The sequence below is a fragment of the Pseudorasbora parva genome, chromosome 1 (assembly GCF_024679245.1).
Source record: "Pseudorasbora parva isolate DD20220531a chromosome 1, ASM2467924v1, whole genome shotgun sequence".
Lineage (NCBI taxonomy): Eukaryota > Metazoa > Chordata > Actinopteri > Cypriniformes > Gobionidae > Pseudorasbora > Pseudorasbora parva.
The window spans coordinates 33,717,072-33,736,069 of NC_090172.1; the positions used below are offsets into that span (position 1 = coordinate 33,717,072).

The 18,998-nt window shown below is 37.2% G+C and overlaps 1 protein-coding gene across 4 annotated transcripts in view; it reads left to right on the top strand.

Annotated features, from left to right (window-relative positions):
* Positions 1 to 18,998, top strand: part of malrd1 (MAM and LDL receptor class A domain containing 1) — an 88,390-nt gene that overhangs the window by 47,045 nt on the left and 22,347 nt on the right. For 3 of the 4 annotated variants that reach the window (XM_067450156.1, XM_067450163.1, XM_067450147.1), the window contains 16 exons: positions 141 to 263; positions 1,043 to 1,131; positions 2,303 to 2,476; positions 5,795 to 5,891; positions 7,035 to 7,157; positions 7,394 to 7,546; positions 8,169 to 8,274; positions 8,532 to 8,899; positions 9,003 to 9,436; positions 10,615 to 10,702; positions 10,816 to 10,995; positions 12,830 to 12,989; positions 13,126 to 13,282; positions 13,477 to 13,587; positions 16,841 to 17,054; positions 17,238 to 17,485. In XM_067450156.1, coding sequence (XP_067306257.1) covers positions 203 to 263; positions 1,043 to 1,131; positions 2,303 to 2,476; positions 5,795 to 5,891; positions 7,035 to 7,157; positions 7,394 to 7,546; positions 8,169 to 8,274; positions 8,532 to 8,899; positions 9,003 to 9,436; positions 10,615 to 10,702; positions 10,816 to 10,995; positions 12,830 to 12,989; positions 13,126 to 13,282; positions 13,477 to 13,587; positions 16,841 to 17,054; positions 17,238 to 17,485 — 2,763 coding nt within the window. In that variant the 5' untranslated portion in view covers positions 141 to 202. Of the gene's footprint in view, positions 1 to 140; positions 264 to 1,042; positions 1,132 to 2,302; positions 2,477 to 5,794; positions 5,892 to 7,034; positions 7,158 to 7,393; positions 7,547 to 8,168; positions 8,275 to 8,531; positions 8,900 to 9,002; positions 9,437 to 10,614; positions 10,703 to 10,815; positions 10,996 to 12,829; positions 12,990 to 13,125; positions 13,283 to 13,476; positions 13,588 to 16,840; positions 17,055 to 17,237; positions 17,486 to 18,998 lie in introns of those variants that run through there. The other variant, XM_067450169.1, reaches the window with a different exon arrangement.

Here is an 18,998-nt window from a genome sequence, read left to right on the forward strand (position 1 = left end):
CGTCATTAGTTGACCTCAGACAACAGTATAAAAAAAGAAAAAAAGCCAGTTCATGACACCTTTAAAAGATTAGAAGACACTAGTGTTTGATTTACTTTACTGTAATGGCCTGATATAGCTGTGAGTTTCTTCTATTATAGGCTCTCAGTTTGTGAGATGTGACTTTACAGAAGATTTCTGTGGTTACCAACATCATGTTTGGATGAGAGGCTCAGGCTTGAGCTGGTCCAATACTGAGGCAGACCATGGAGAAAATGTTACTGGTAAGTTAAATAGGTAGGGTGAATTCAGGGTGCGTGGGACACTTTTTGCCATTGAGATAACTCACCCTGAATTCACCCAAATCTTATTATTCGTATAGATACTATTTAACCAGCCTATGGTATAATATTTGATACATGAATTTCTAAGGCCTCTAAATTATTGACATGTTCACAACTTTGCTCAAAAACCTGTTGCACACAAGACTTGTAGATCATATTTTGTTAAGAAAGTAAGGTCTGTCATGGGATAATTGTAAAAATGTCCCATCGGGTCATGTTACAGGACTACATGTTACATGTATTTATCAAATATGATACAACAGGACTTTTAAATAATATTTATATTAATCTTCAGTGTGTTGCATTACATCATATGTTTTTAAAGCATTTAAATATCATATATTATTGGGTGATATAGAGTACCAACTGGTATTTGTATGCATTTTATATGAGTAGTCTGTTACACTTATGGAAATATCATTGATTTACATTACAAATGATCAGAATTAAATCTTTTTGGTTTTATAAATAACATCTGCACCAGTTGGATATTTTTCTCAGTTTGGGCCTAGTTTGAATAAAGTTTTTCCTCCTCGAGTGTGAGCTCCATATGATTCGACATCCATATATGATTCAAAACATAAAACGCATATGCAGACTTTTTTTAGATTGTCTTTTATATTTTGTCAAAAAACAGTTAAGTTTAAAAATGTATTCTATTTCGAAATGTGTACTGTATTTCCTGACTACTCGGGACACTGTTTATTCTCTTTTGTCAGGTCACTACCTCTATATACAATCCAAAAATGGAGAAGGAGTCACTGCTGAAATATACAGTCCTCTTTTCCAGCCTTCGCAGACATGCTGGGTAAAGAAATCTTTATCACTGTTTCTAACTAAACACCTTTTAGTGTCGTATTTCATTCTCTATCATTAAATTCACTGTAAATCCTGATGCCATATAAAAATAGGAGCTTATTTGCTAAACATCTGCTTTGAGCAAACTATTTATCAAAGTTTTAATTTCCATAACATTTAGTGTGTGATATTGCTTTCATACAACTGTTCAATAATCAAGAAATTAATACTCACTTACATTTGAGATAATATTGCTAATAATTACTGTAGTGGCTCTTCGTTGCTGAATGAATCTGTGTTTATGAATAAATCAGTGGGATGAACGAATGAGATTTTGTTCCTGAGTGTTGCGTCCTAATTTAAGTATCCATCCTAAATAGTATTCGAAATTAGAATTAGTGTGTGTCCCAAATCGAAATGAGTATTCCAAAGATACACAAATGCTCTACTTTTTTTTAGTTAGAATCTGAAGAGCAGATCCGTGCACACACTAATGGATAATATTCAATTACAACTACAAAAAAATACATAGACTACATGGCGGGTGTGCAAGAATGACGATTAAGTAGAAAGGTTTACACCTTCATGTGCTATCGGAATTATCGTAAATACAAGTAAGCCTAGTTAAAAATTGGACATGAGAAGTTCCATAAACCGTGCAATATGTAAAAAAATTTGATTAGAGAGAGACCTTTTATTTATCACAAACCATTAGCAGCATCTTGTTAAATGCTTTGCTCAAGCACCCGATTAAGTGTTTAGAGCACTTATCCACTGCCATGGCTACACACTCATATTGGCAGCAGAGAATTATGCATAGACTGTCAGAGCAGTGAAACTGTGGGCAGTGCATGCACTCATTGTGATCTATGGATTTAGATCCGCTGTTATTGGATATGAAGTAATTCACTTTGAGTGCTTCTCTGCTTAAATAAAAATAAGATGACATTGAACTTGGCAGGAAGGTGCAATAATGTAACCTCACTATATAACAAAGTAGTTTGGAGTATGAAATGCTTTCAGCCTTAATTTTGTCTCATTTAGCCAACCACTGTTCAGCTTTAAGCTCAGCGTGTATAATAAAGCAAGCAATGCCCCTCTTGAATCCTTTGTTAACATAACATTTTCTTTTAAGGGAATTCATATTTTGTGTCCATATTGTTGTCCTTCCCTTCAAACAGCTAACTTTCTATCATCATATCGGGGTGCTGACAGGGGCTTTGCAGGTTCTGATCCAGTTCAAATCTTCGGGAGAGATGGAGGATGTTTGGTTTCAGTCCACCTCCAATCCTTATCCACACACTCTTTCCTGGATGCGAAAAGTTGTGGTGTTAAACAGCAAAGAGGAGTTTAAGGTTAGTGTTGGTGTACTAATGGATTTAATCTCATCTAATTTAATTACTGAGTATTATTAATTAACTGCATGCACTTACTTTAGGTTTAGGCTTTTAGTGGGGTTTGCATGTTATTATGCACAATTTATGGTAATTAATTACTTTAATGCGTAACAAGGACACTGTAAAATAAAGTGTTACAGAAGTATGTACAAACGTGCTTGCCTATAGGCTAAACACGTAATGCTTGCATAGATACCGTGGGCACTTTCCTACATTCACATTTTTTGGGGTTTGCTCTGGGATGGTGGTGGTATAGTTTCAAAACTATTTAAAAACCTATTTCATGGTTTGCGTTCTCTGGCCACCAGGTGCTGTTGCTGTGCAGTATCCAGAACGCTTTGGGGTTTTCTGTTTTAGCTGAGGATGGTGTTGTTTAAGTGTTGTTATACTGCTCCATTGGGCTGTGATTATGGGTTGTGTTTCAACTAAACCAGGAAAGACCTCAATTGGACAAGTATATGTGTGTTTGACATCGGTTGCAGCTGGATGCATCTGATCAACGAGGATAGCCACGTGCAGGCAGGGAGGAGCGCAAACGTAGACTAGCCTAGAAATCTAGACGCATTCTAGTGGCAGAAAATCTAATCTGCCGCGAGTGTCGTCTAGAAACTCTCCATACACTTCTGAGCTGTAAAAACCAAACTCTGGTCAGGCCAATCACATCGTGTATAGAGTCGGTGGGCGGGGCTTAACATAGTGATGGAAGAGTTGCGCTTGCGTGCTTCTAGTAAACACAAAAACTGGTGAATGGTGGTCTTTCGAATCAGCTTTGACCGCGACTCTGGAAGACTTGGAGTTAAGCTTTTCTCTGAGAAAAGAACGAAGAACGGCACTTATGTCATTTTTAAAAAGAGGAGATGCATTCAGAGTTTTTGCGACCGGATACAGCGAATGTTTAATCTATCAACGAGCGGCGCTTAATGTTGCTCTGGTTGGTTGTAGCGCTATCCTATTTGCGTGCAGAGGGAGTTTGAAAGACAACCGTTTATCCCGCCCCTCGGACTGAGCTGTCAATGGTGAGTTTCCAGACCAAACATCTTGATGTGGGTCTGGCTTGTCAGGCTAAACGGAGACATGAAGTTGGACACTTTCTGCTTCCCGTACTGATGCCCGCACTATATTTGCATGTTTTATCACAGCTGAAGTTAAATAAATGCAATATTTGTCAAATACACAGATGTTTCAGATGACATTTTTTATTCAATACTTTATGTACTGCTTAATAAAGCGTCTGTTTGTATAAGAATAAAGTTCAACATATAAACCTACACTATCAATGAAGTGGGGTCTACGTTTTTATCAGTTGTAGTTTGATAAACGTGACAATATAACATCGCATCTACATGAAAATTGCGTTCTAATCACAATACAAATGCCTTACAACAGGGGCAAATGCGATCAGAGCTTGGTGTTTTCTGTTCGACAGGTAAATCCGAGATGTTTCAGTCTGTCTGAGATGCTATTAGGGTTTTCCAAATTTTGCACAAATGTTGATGGAGTTGCGGTGGACACCAGCTATTATCATATTTCTTTTATAACAACAGCAAAAGTCGTCAGAAGCCATTGCAACATTTTCCTCAAATTCAAAAACAGTCCCTGCATCCCAATTCGCATACTATCCATACTAAATAGTATTTCGAAAATAGAATTAGTATGTCCCAAATCATAGTATGTTGAAAAGAGTATTCCAAAGATGGTTTACCCGGATGGTTTACTATTTATGGTCAGAATTCGAAGTACAGGTGGAAGAACACCAATGACTGATATTGCCCACAAACCATTGCAAGTTGGACGAGGATTCGATTAGAACTACAAACGCAGAACAAAAGTGTTAAGCTAAAAACATGACGGATGTGCGAGTCCGGCGGTTAAATAGAGATGTTTAGATTAAGGGCTTAAGTGATCAATTATTAGTATTTAACCTGACTAAAAGATATTTATTGCATGTTTTCAACATTATATTTCACCTAGCAACATTGTGAACTTTTGTAATGATACGTTTATCTATTCACTTTTAAATACATCATTACAGTATATTTAAACTTCAAAGACATGAGGAGTCACTGCATTAAAGACCCACAAATGGCAAATCAACGTGCTACTACATTTCTCTCCGATACAGTAGGAAATGAAACTGAATGTGGAGGATTAACTGTGATGATGATTGACAGGGCAGTTTGAACGGTGACAGGATGCACGCAAGTATGTCCCAAAGCTTGCTTTTGCATACTCTTCTGCTACAGATTCAAAAGTATACATTTTCTTAACAAAAAGAGTACATACTTTTAGGTCGTAGTATAAGTAGGCTAATTGGGATGCAGCAAGATGTTTCTCCGTCGCTCTGCATTCATCATCTCCTTCATAGCTCTGATTGGTTTTTGGTCTATCCAATTGCGCCCAGAGGCATTTAAGCGATATCCGTTGGTGACGCCCCTTTGGAAATTATTTGTCTATGAAGCTTTGCCAGACCATAACTCAGTTACTACTGAGAACGTTCTGGTTTTAACCAGGCTAATCTTCTCCCAAAAATCCTGAGAAAGTCTGTTCGTGCCATGACGACTCAGCTGTCAATCATGACGTCACACCCCCTGTTTTTATAGCATCACATAACTAACTAAAACTAAACTTATTTAAAAAACAAACACTTGACTACAATGACAGAAACCACCTTTGGGAAAAAAATTTGAAGTGTAATTTGATTTTTTAGTTTGTCTCATGTCCATTAGAAAACCAGGAGGGGTGGGTGTTATAACCTATAGTGGGACTAGCCACCAGGGGACGATCGACGCGCGGAAGCTTCAGTTGAGAGGAGTGTTACAGGCTTAGTACTTACCAACACTATCATATTTTTTGAGAGAAATAGTAAAAGTGAATATACGAACAAGTTCTCAGTTTAGGATTTGAACGAATTCAACCCAAATGCTCTTGGTGACATGGATGATTAAGTTACTGTTGATCATCTGTCAATCATTGTATAAAGCCGCTCTGACTATTTCATTGGTCCAAACAGCTCCTGTTCAGGCATAGTTCCCAGACCAAATTTCCTGAACTTAAATGTTGTGGGCAGGGCTAAATTCAGCTGGCAACAGAAATTTTTACAACAGAAATTAATCATTTAAAAAAACAACTTCCTTTGGCTTTTTTTCTAAAGCAAAATTAATTTCCTATTATCACTGTAAAGGTGCTTTAAAGCTGTCTGTGTTATAAAAAGCACTATAAAAAGGTGACTTGACTATTAGTTGAATCAGTAAAAATGTAATTGCTGTGAATTTACAGGTTGTGATTAGAGGATTGATATTCAGCAGCAGTGACCCATATGAAGTTGTTGCGATTGATGATCTGTCCTTCAGCAGAGAATGTGTGGCAGCCGTAGGTGGGTGAACACTTTTTTTGCAAATCCAGTTAGGCTGTCTAAATCCAAAAAACCCAACTTAACTTCTTAAGTTTAACAGGATAGTTATTTTGAAGAGTGTTTTAACTGTTTTTATCTTTACAATGAAATTGTATGGTGAAAAAAAAAATTCTGCTCTAGTCTGATACAACATTAGGGTGGGTAACTGATAAAAGAATAATTATATTTGGGTGAACTTTTTCTTTTTATAATCTTATCAATATGTATGCTTTATTCATTATTGTAAGTTATTCAGTGTGCATAATTGCTCCACCTTCAGATGTCCGTGTTTGGGTCATGATTTAGCTGTTTTTAAAGACACAGAGATGAAGTTGAAGGCTGTGCTCAATTTAATGTGATTTCTGAAGGGTGTGAGTTGCAGAGAGCTCAAGAGATGTGGGAATATAACGCTGTAAATAAGGTCTAATACATTTACAGCCCTTTGCTGGATGAACTGGGGGACCAGAGGGACAATGGTGATAGTCAGAAGGGAACCTCAGCAACTTTCTAATTTACAGTTCAACCCAAGATAGGAGCAAGAGACATCAGTTACATTTAGAGTATATGCAAGGGCTATAATAAAATCATGGAGTGGTTTTATTATCTTCTGAAGATTTTTTAGATCTACATTTTGAGATTTAATCTGATACAAAAATATAGCTTTTCAGTAAGTCATTAACTATATATTACACATTTATCACAAAAACTGCTCAACGGTTTACGAGAAAACATAAACATACTTTATTTTCCACCATAAATCCAGACAACAGACCTAGTCTGACTGTATATATTTTCTGTTACCAAGTAAGAGAGGTTTATATGTTCAGTTGTAAATGTGTGTGTGTGTGTGTGTGTGTGTGTGTGTGTGTGTGTGTGTGTGTGTGTGTGTTTGTGTGTGTGTTACGGTACCACATTATTTTGAATTATTTCAGCAGTACTCTGGACAGTCCAATTAATCATAATAATGTGGCCATGTTCAGACCTACGTCACATGACTTGGTTGGTTAACAAATGTGATAATGCAGGAAGGAGCTTTAAAAAGCTCTCCACTTCACAAGACACTTTGCTCCTCTTTTGCTTACCTTTTCTATACAATATATACATTGGCTTTTTTGTTTTCTTCAGAGACTGACCTCAAGGCACCTCTTTCAACTCACTTTCACAGTGGGGTAAATGTCTGTATGGATGGGGTGAAAGTGTGTGACTTTTCTTTAGACTGCCCCAATGGAGAGGATGAGGCCAACTGTTGTAAGTAAATATACTCGAGGATCAAAACCCCTTAAAGTTAATATTATTTCACTGGAGCCGTGTCACTGTTTAAGAAACATTTACTTTTGATTGATATCAAACATTCTTTTTTTAAAGTTTTTTGCATAGGCTTTTGTTAATAATATTTTTAGAAATAAAGAAAAAAGTAATGTTTTTATCCTTGCCATCATTATTATTATTTAATTATTACTTCATCATTTTAATTTGACTTTCAGCGGCACAGTGTGATTTCGAGTCCGACTCATGCGGCTGGTATGAGCTCATCCAGGGTGATGGATTTGAATGGGTAAGAGGCTCAGCTGATGGAGTCTCCATAGATTATGTAGACCAAACACCACCCCAGGACCACTCAACGAATACAAGTTCAGGTGAGAGCATTCACATAAATGCAAATGCCTTTGTCTCATATTTAAGTTACTCTGTCAGCCCCAAAATATGCTAAATTGTAGATCTGACCTACAGTATAAACTGAATCCACTGATTTTATGTGTACATTTTTCAGTTTCCCCATTAAGAACCTTCTTAGTTTGTAATAGCTCTGAAATATATTTTGTAATATCCCATTTAATTGATAACGTTATATCTACAAATCATCCAGGAACGTAAACTGTGTGAGAATTTGTTTAGTTTGTTTTAATTGTAGTGTTTTGCAGGGCAAGTTTTTTTGTATAGCACACACATTTCATACCCAGTGGCAATTGGGTATAAAATGGTAAAAAAGTAAAATAGTGATGCTTTTCAAACTGCTCCTGTACATATGTGGTCTGACTCAGTGATGTTCAAATAAATGGTTTCAAATGCCATTTCCATTGTTAAATACCTGTCAATATTTATTTTACACAGAAAAAAAGCATTCAAATAAAAATATTCAAAAATAAAGTCAAATGAATGCTTTTTTGAAATGTCACAAAATCTAATTTATGAGTCACATAATGTATAAGATAATAATACACGTTTTTATTTTACTCTCTCTTTTTCCCTCCCTTCAAGGCCATTTCATGTTTATTTTCAAGAAGAGCAGCAGGTTTTCCCAGCAGGCTGTGCTGCGCAGTCCTACATTCCAGCAAGCAAGTTCAGATTGTGTCATGACCTTCTGGTAAGAGATCTAAGTAAGGCTTGGACCTTACCTCTTTCTAAGCTTGGTGAAATATATGAATTCAAAATTAATCAAAATAATATGCTAAAAAAAAAGAAATATATATATATATATATATATATATATATATATATATATATATATATATATATATATATATAGGTATATAATATACATAACCCTGAATCAAACAATATACATTATAATTACATGAAGTGTTCAGATTTCAATAGTAATGTTGATTGTTTTGCTTCCAGGCACTATAATTCTGGCCATTCTGTTGGTGCTGCTGAAATGCACCTGCTGATAGATGGCTTAGACAGCATCACTTTACTTTGGCAAACACTTTACAACCAAGGTAACCAGTGGCACCCGGTAACTGTGCAGATTGGCAGGCAGATCAGGCCTTTCTACATCTCAGTTGCAAAACTGAGCCTGGCCGTGTACGAGGGAGTCTCTGCCCTAGATGATATCATGTTCCATAACTGCTCATTGCCCAAGGCTGTGGAGATGTGCCCTACTCCATTTCACCTCCACTGTCTCCGGAGCAAAGCATGTGTGAACTATTCTCTGATCTGTGACCTAATCGATGACTGTGGAGATGGAACAGACGAGGAAAACTGCTGTCAGTATAAGTGGAGTTTTAAATGGTCATTGAAGCGGTTTATTGTTTGACATAAGCTCTTTTTGGTCAGTCGGTTTACAATGATCTTTTCTTCTCCTATCAGCACCCGAGCTGATGTGTGACTTTGAGGAAGGACTGTGTAGCTGGACTCAGGAACACGAGGAGGATATGTTTGATTGGACCCGTATTCAAGGATCCACTCCTACTTTCAACACAGGCCCATGGAAGGACCACACACATGCCAATACAGATGGCCACTACCTCTATATCGAATCTTCAGACCCACAGAAGTTCAAAGACACTGCTGTACTTATCAGTCGGCCTTTTCTTCCAACTCCTCGCCGAGGTCCTGGACCTAATCCACCATGCATTTTCCGATTCCACTATCACATGTTTGGCCAGAATGTGTTTCGATTGGCTGTGTACATGCGCACACGTAACAGTGGGCGGGGAAACTTGTTGTGGGTTCGCAATGGTGACCAAGGCAACTTCTGGCACAGGAAAATACTGGCAATAAACAGCGCCCACCACTTTCAGGTGAGGTATTGATCAGAATTATGGGTACTGAAGAGGATGGGTCGTTCAGGGGCAATGGTGTCCTTGTGTGCAGAATCCTTTGATTGACTGGCTGCTCCAGCTTTAAATACCTTGTATTCCTGCTGATATGTAATATTAACAATATTAAAATTCATCGGGAGCACCGAATACTTTTGCAAGAGAACACAAAAGCATTGAAATATAATTTTATTTTTTATCACCCTGTCGTCTTGGGGTCTTCGTACCAGTCTGTGTATTAGTGGTGTATAGCATCTTTCTGCAGGTTACATTAGTTTACTTTTACTAATTATACTATATACAGTTGAGTCTTTATGAGGGACTCATTTGCCTCATTCACTTTATGGGATTTATGTGGATCATTGCAGTGATTTTTATGTTTCTAGCATATTATATGTTTGGCAACAGTTCATCCAACCCTAATTGATGGAGTGTGTAGCTTTTCATTCCTTTCAGCTTATCATGTAGGAAGACACATCATGGCATTATTCCAGGATGACAATGTCAAGATTCATCAGGCTCAAACTGTGAAATAATGGTTGGGAGGGAGCATGAAGAATAATTTCCGCACCTCTTGATGGAAGCATTTATTTTCATCAAGATGTGCATTTATTTTAGGTCCAGATCTTGTATTGACAATGCAAGAGTCCAGCACTCTGTAAAGTCCAGCACATCCCAAAGACTTTCAATGGATTTAAGATGATTCTTTATGCTCCCTTACAACCATTCTTTCACAATCTTAGCCTGATGAATCTTCACATTGTCATCCTGGAATATGGTGGCTATGATGTCAATTGCCAGTTTAACAATATGGGGGGAGTACTTTGTGTTCTGGGTTTTCTCATGGAAATTGTTAATTATAATTCACTTTATTATGCATGTTAAATATAAGATTCTATTTATACTTTTTAAAGTTATTATTGAGTGATCAGCTTGATTTTAAATTCTTTAACTTACCTTTCTTTTATCATCCCATGGTACATTATGTCAGTTTTAAAGGTTTACTTTTATGATCTCTTTGCGGAAAGAAATGAAATAGACAAGGCATAATGAAATCATATTATTGATGTTTCTACATTTGTCCACTTATTTTCCATCCAAACAATGTGCAAGCTGTAAAATAAAGATTGCCTCTTCTTTTTTCATTCTTGCTGCTACAGATCTTAGTGGAGGGGACTGTTGGTGATGACTTCAGAGGAGATATTGCCATAGATGATCTGTCTTTTCTTGGCTGTCAGCCATATGAAGGTGAAATAACAATGACATGCATTTACTGGATATTGTGATCATGGATCCACGGTTACACATTTCATGGTTTTGTAAAATACTGTGTTTGTAATTATATGTGTATATGTGTATAGGTGAATTGCCCTCAAAGAAGCCCAGCACCTCTGCCCCTCTGCCCACCTTGTCAGCATCACCCCCTCATAGCTGCCCCCCTGACCAGTTTGTGTGCTCAACTACAAGAGAATGTGTGAGCCTCAGTCAAGTGTGCGATTTCACCCCTGACTGCTCCGATGGCTCTGATGAAGAGCACTGTGGTAGGCATAATCTGTCTATCTGTTTGTCAGTCTAAATGTTTTGGGTCTTTGGATCTCTGTAAAGGACAATCTCATAAATCGTTCTCATGCTGATGACATAAAGATGCACACCTGTCGTGCAGGCCATGGCATGCAGCGGCGCCAGTGTTTAAATCACTCAGTACTCTCACACTCTCCTAGAGACGACGCACTCATGCACACTCAAAGTGCACACATAAGGCTGCCTTAGTAACAGCGTGCGAGTACCAAATATAATAATACTACATATTACTATAATAATACTACATATTCTTACACTAGCTATATCACACATCCACCTTTGTAACTAACATTTATTTTGAATTGTTTTCCTTGATTCATTCAATTTTATTGCAGAAGGCAAAGATAACATCAGCATAGGCTACAAAAAATAAACAATACAATAAAATAATAAAAGAAAGATGCAAATTAAATAAACTGCTTTAAATTTTTTCAGGTAAAGATATGCCTAAAAGCAGCATTCAAGTAAGAAATAGAATATTCACATGGAAAAATAAAACTGCATACATAGCCTATTTTTCACTGTATGACTTCACTGATTCTTTTATTAGGCTATAAAGCAGATGTTTACATTCACTTTAGACAAAACCACCTGTTTATGTGAAACTTGTGTGTTTTTGACACTTTAAAATAAATGGAATAAGACGCTAAAGATTCCGTTTATTTCACGCGCTTTGACAGCTGGCTTCTGTGCGTGTGCTTCAGCTGTGTGTGCTCGTTACTGGCAAGGCGCGCATCCGCGTCTCATTTCGGGAAGCGGTTGAAATTGCAATAAACAAGTGTATGTTATTAAACAAATAATTTGTAGAGATTTGTCAGAAGAAACAGCAGCGATGAACAGCAGATTTGTACAGAGGCATCTGATGGCCAAACTGCATTGGAATTCGTGAATAGAAAAATAAAGTAAGTCAAGAGCGATTTGTGTTCAGACTGCGTGTTTTTAGCGAAACGCACCATAAGATGAGATCGAACCGTACCCAGTCCACCTCTCGCGATGGTCTCGGCTCGGTTCGCTTTAAAGGGGTCTGAGATTGTTAGGAGTGTTCACATAAGGGCCAAAAATCATGCGAACCACGCTCAGTCCAAGGACCAAATTTAAAAACACCCTGAGTTCGGTTCTTTTAAGAGGACCCAAGTGTGAAAACACCCTAAGAGAGAGAGGTTAGTGACAGCAAACCATAGCCTTTTTTACAGTCGGTTTAGACTTAAATGAGCATAAGCTGTTGAGAACAGTAGTCGTGTAACAGTATTTTGGATCTGTGCAGCTCTTAAAGTGACAGCAGCCTAATAATCTTGTTGCAGTGTTTGATTTTTTGTTGTTTGATTAACATTAATGACACTCACTGCTCTTGAATGACAAACTTTTGTAATCTTAATTGAAAGGATTAATCTGTATTTAAGTTATTCAGGGAATACTATCCAGTACATATTACTTATTAAATGTTTTTAGTATTTCTTATTTCCATAATACTGTTAGACCTAACTGGAAAAACATTTTTTTTAAAGGACTGTTTATTTTATTTGTATCTTTATTATAACTGTAACAAATATTAAACAAACAATTTCTGAAAACTGGAGTAGTGATGCTGAAAAGGATACATTAAATTATAAAGTATACATTTGAAACATTCATTTTGAATAACCTTTACAATATTACTGTTTTTACTTTTTTTTGGATCAAATTAATGCAGCCTTGATGAGAATAATGTTCATAATGTAATGTAAACATTACAAAACTTACTGATCCCAAACTCTGTCAAATCATTTTTCTGATATTACTGTTCTCTGCTCTCAGTGAAGGAGCATTGCGATTTTGAAGGTGACACCCTTTGTGGGTGGAATTTAAGTGATCCAGCCACTCCTGTTCCTCCACATGCCTTTCGTTGGCAGACAGGACAAGGGGAGACTATTCACCATGGAGAACAGTACCACAGACCTGCTGATGACCACACACTGTGAGCAAAGACAGAACAACACCATTTGCTGGAATGTGTTTGTGCTTTGATTTATAAATGCATGGTCAGGTTTGCATGTATGTCAGTGTGTTTTCTGCTTTGTGTTTACTCCTCTTTACACATGTACTTTTTGCAGTGGTTCTTCACAGGGTTGGTATATATTTGCGGACAGCTCCAATGGAGGATATGGTCACACTACTGATCTCTTGACTGCTCCCATCAAAATAACAGGACCCAAGTGCACTCTGGTGTTCTGGTATCACATGAGTGGCTTCACTGTTGGAACTCTGCAGGTACAATTATCTAGAAATTATGAATATTTTTCTTATTCATTTACTACATTTGTAACCAAAGCCAAGAAAACATCAAAACATTATTAATGTGACAGAATAAATTTCATGCTTCATTTAGTCTAAAATGTTTATGAAGTATTTTTCCAGAGAGCAGTTTGCAGGTTGTCAAAACAATCTCAAACTTTTATGTGCAGGTCTTCATCAAATCCGGTACTGTCACACATGAAGTTTGGTCCCAAAATGGTAACCAAGGCAACAGCTGGAGGCGGGGTGAAGTCTTCATAGGAATCCGTCATAAAATCCAGGTCAATGTTTCTAAATTAAATGAAAGATTGGAATAAATGCTTTGAATTTTTCAGAAGCTAGTGTTTAAATATACAGTATTTTCCCCTATGGTTCTCCAATTATTAAGAATTGAATACTTTTATTCAATAAAAACAGCAGTGAACAGCATTATTCTTGCTTTATTTATATATATATAAAGGTGATCTAAAAACTGTGTGTTAAGTATTCCTAAAATGTGCAGTAAAATGTTAACTGTCAGGCTGATGTCTGAACTGTTGATGCTTTGATCAGAAATATCATGACCTTTTCTCCATCTGTCCCTTGCATCATTAATATTTATCAACACTGTTTATATATAAACACTGTTACAAATATAGTAAAGAAATCTTCATTGTGCTAAATGATACCCTCGCTCATTAGTGCTAAGTGCCCTTTTGCTGTGTACTATCAGGGGCCTTAGTGCCCTTTAACTAATGCAGCAGCCCTCAAGCATTTCTAATTTAACTCTTTATATGCACTTACCTAAAGGATTATTAGGAACACCTGTTAAATTTCTCATTAATGCAGTTATCTAATCAACCAATCACATGGCAGCTGCTTCAATGCATTTTTAACCCTTATTTAACCAGGGAAATCCTTTGAGAACAAGTCTCTTTTGCGAAGGAGCCTTGGCCAAGAAAGCCATTTTTTTTATTCCATTGTCACCATAGACTTGTCCTAATTTGGGAAGCAGGGAAAGCTGCCCATTGTGCCTGCTTCCCAGTATTTTACTAATCTCTTAAATTGACCAAAGGAGACCACGTTATCAAGTTTTAAGTCATTCTGTAACAGGTTCCATGTGTATGGGGCAGAAATTCTAAATGCTTTCTTCCCCAACTCTGTGCGAGCCCAACCAGGTGGAGATTATCATTAGACCACAGAGAGCGAGTGCTGGCCTTGAATGACATTTAGGGGTGTGGTCCTGATCAAGACAATCTCCTGAACTCCAAACTAAATGTCAGAATGGGAATGAAAGGTGATTTAAGCAATTTTGAGCGTGGCATGGTTGTTGGTGCCGGACAGGCCGGTCTGAGTATTTCACAATCTGCTCAATTACTGGGATTACTGGCAGATTGATTCAAGCTGATAGAAGAGCAACTTTGACTGAAATAACCACTCGTTACAGTCGTGGTATGCAGCAAAGCATTTGTGAAGCACAAACATTGAGGAGGATGGGCTACAACAGCAGAAGACCCCACCGGGTACCACTCATCTCCACTACAAATAGGAAAAAGAGGCTACAATTTGCACAAGCTCACCAAAATTAGACAGTTGAAGACTGGAAAAATGTTGCCTGGTCTGATGAGTCTCGATTTCTGTTGAAACATTCAGATGGCAGAGTCAGAATTTGGCGTAAACACAATGAGAACTTGAGAATTTGGCGTAAACATCATGCCTTGCTGTGCAGGCTGGTGGTGGTGGTGTAATGGTGTGGAGGATGTTTTCTTGGCACACTTTAGGCCCCTTAGTGCCAATTGGGCATCGTTTAAATGCCAAAGCCGACCTGAGCATCGATTTATGAACATCATGTACCCATCCTCTGATGGCTACTTCCATCAGGGTAATGCACAAAGCTCAAATCATTTCAAATTGGTTTCTTGAACATGACAATGAGTTCACTGTGCTAAAATGGCCCCCACAGCCTCCAGATCTCAACCCAATAGAGCATCTTTGGGATGTGGTGGAACGGGAGCTTTGTGCCCTGGATGTGCATCCCACAAATCTCCATATTTTTTGCTATCGTATCAATATGGGCCAACATTTCTAAATAATGTTTTCCTCACCTTGTTGAATCAATGCCACGCAGAATTAAAGCAGTTCTGAAGGCGAAAGGGGGTCAAACACAGTATTAGTATGGTGTGCCTAATAATCCTTTAAGTGACTGTATGTACACAGTGTATGTATATCACATTATGAAAATCACATTATGAAATAAATGTTTTTCTCCAAAACATATTGGCCAAAATTATTGGCACTGTAGATTCTTTTATTAGTAAAATATCTCTTCTGAATTCTATTAAAATATAGAATATACAAAAAATTTGCCCACCAGGGTGACTAGGAACATGGAATTGTCTAGCTATGACTATTATTGTTTCACAGGAGTATAAATCCATCAAAATAATTAAAACTAAATATAGTTCTGATGTGCAGCATAAGATTAGATTAAGATTAAGATTAAGATTGTTAAAATTCACAAAATAAAAAAGTGGCTGTAAGGAAATAGCTATAGCATTGAAATTCCAATTCCCATCATCGGGGCAATAATTAAGAAGTTCCAATCAAGTTGTTACGAATCTGCCTGAAAGAGGACGTTTCTATATTTTCTTAATGCACCGTGAGGAGGAGAGTTTGATTGGCCAAAGAATGCAGCGATTATTCTTGTGGTCAGAAAGCCTAAAAAACCACATGTTGTTGGGAGGGTTTCAAGAAAAATCTTCCTCGCTCATCCATAAACAAACTCCAGCATATTCAGTTGTCAGATGGGACTGGAACTTTTAAAGGGACCTGGTTCTCTGGTCAGATGAAACCAAAAAATAGAGCTTTTTCTTAGAAAACCCACCAGATGTGCTTTGTGTAAACAGGTATAAAGGTACCTCTGGATCTTTAATGTGGGCCTATTTTTTGCTGGAGGTCCTGGACATCTTGTTCAGGTAATTGCTATCATGGATTATAAATATCAACAGATAAAACATCAAAACCTGACAGCCTCTTCTAGAAATCTTATAATGGGCCATGGTTGGATCTTTCATCAGACATACAAAAACAAAACACAGAATCAACACAGATATGTGTCACAGAGCACAAAATGAAGCTTCTTCCATGGTCGTCCAAACTCAACAGGAATTATAGGAGAAAACTCAGAGCTGTTATCTTGGGAAAAGGAGGTTGCATATTTAATAAAATGGTGACAATAATTGTGGCCAACCTGTTTTAGAAAAAAACATTTTTTTAATAATGTAATTTACCCCAAACTTTCAATTATTTAACTTCAATGAAAGGTTTGTTTATTACACATATCAAAGCGCAATTCTTTCTTTTAAGACTTGATGTGATGTGTACAGTATGACAGCTTTTACATAAGCCTGTTTACCTGACATGTCTAAATATGAATTTGCGCTTTGATTTGTGCATTTGACTATGCAGCCATATGAAAATATTGTGGAGCAGATGAAGTACAGTAGTTTACTACAGTTTAACAACATGTGCATTTTGCTTTTATAAAATCAATAGGTGGTTCTTCGAGCCAAGCGGGGCATCAGCTACATGGGTGATGTTGCTGTTGATGATGTGGCATTTGTGGACTGTGCCCCTCCAATAACGTCTGATCTTCCTTGTCATAACAACGAGTTCATCTGTGCCAATGGTCACTGCATCTCGGAGGGCAATTTGTGTGACTTTATTGATCACTGTGGAGATGGCTCAGATGAGAATCATTACATATGCAGTGAGAATGTTTTTTTTTCAACTTTATCTCAGTTGTCAGTCACAAATGTTGTGTGTTGAATAACTTTACATCTGACACACAAAATGTATTAAATGTGCTTTGCTTGTGAAGTCGTGTTTGTTTTAAAGTGATGATTCACCCAATTCATTTTTCAAAATACTGTATTAATGTTTTCTTTTCCAGAGGGATTCAGTGGTCGTTGCAATTTTGAATTTGACCTTTGCTCATGGAGGCAGAGCCAAGATGATGACTTTGATTGGTTGATAAAACCAGGAAATATGTACACTCATGGGACTGGACCATCCACTGATCACACCTTCCGTAACCCATCAGGCCACTACTTGTATCTAGAAGGCTCCTTCCCACAGACAACTGGACATACTGCCCAAATTCTCGGACCTCTTTTCCATCACCGCAGCAAGAATTGCAAAGTGAGTGCCCACTACTGTTTTTGTGTGATTTAATTATCTGTTGTCCAAGATAGTTTGTACTTGCATTACATTAAGAACAATTGCAATGGAGACAATCAACAAAGCAAAAAAAGCTAAAGAGTTAATGATAGTTGTGTCACTTTCATAGACTTCTACTTGTGCCTTTTGTTTTTCCTTGCCTTGTTTGAACGTTGCTGCTTCCTTTTCTTGCATAAGATCGGCATCTCTGAGATCTTTGCGGCAGATGTCGCCATAGTTCTTCTGCTAACTGCAGAAATGAACAGTTGGTAGTTTCCCATTTTCAAAAAGGATTTAATTTTTTTTTAATTTAAACTAGAAAGAAAAGTAATATATTTGTAATTTGTATAGATTATTTATTTATTTTGTTACAATGAAGTTGAGTTGTAACATTATGTTTTTATGGTACAATGAACTGAAAAGCCAAGGTAAATTGATCTTGTGTTTACATATTGGTTCTCTAGAACTCAAGTTTGAAATCTTGCTTGGTTCTTTTAAAGTTTCATTGTAGTACACCTTCAAAACCGGTACACACCATTAAAGGTAGAAGGATCCATAACCATTTGTAACTTCTCTGCCATGAAATTTATTTAAAATCTCCCAGCACCTCATGAAACCTTGCAAAATGTTTGCTGATCATCTACCAGCCCCAAAAAAACTTTTAATAGGTGCGAATGGTACCTTAGATTTTGAAGCCCAAAAAAGCACATCCATCGATTTTAAAGGAATCCATACGGCTCTAGCGGTTTATAAAGGGTTTCTGAAGCGAAGCTATACGTTTTTGTATGAAAAAAATCCATATTTATAACTTACATGAGTCTAGTTCTGCCGAAAGTGTGACCTCTAATTTTGAGGTGAACTAACCCTTTTAAGAAAGTCTTGATTTATTGATATTTCCAATTAGTTCATTTTCACAATGAAGATTTAATTCCTTGATTTTAAGATTGATTAATTTCCCCGCAATGTTGGATTGACTGGATTCAACTGAATATAATGGGAGGAAGTGAATGTCATGATTCGTCTCTGTTACAATGAAGCGCACAACTCGGTCAATGAGCCAGCCGGCAGTACTTTATCATCCTGTCAAACACACATGTACGCACGTGCACACTCACACACGCACAAACACACACCACAGTGTGCACCAAAAGGAGCACCTATCAAAGCTCACATCAGTTTGTGTGTGAAGACAATCATGCTCATGGATCTCCTCTAACTTGACAGACTGTGTTCATTCTTTTTAGAGGTGTTTTGCCCTTGTCCTCTCATTCAGCTTCTATCAGTCAATCACAAGAAGTAGCTGAAGAGGAGGAGTTTCTGTGTGTACTTGTCAGCCATGGTTAGCCATTTTTAGACATAAATGACAATTAGAAACATAAGTGTGTTGTTGTTTTTATTAGATTGTGTTATATGCTTAGTGAAATGAATACATTTGTGTCTGTATGTGTATGTGCATCAGTGCATTTCAGTTTTTGATGCATGATGCAATCAAATG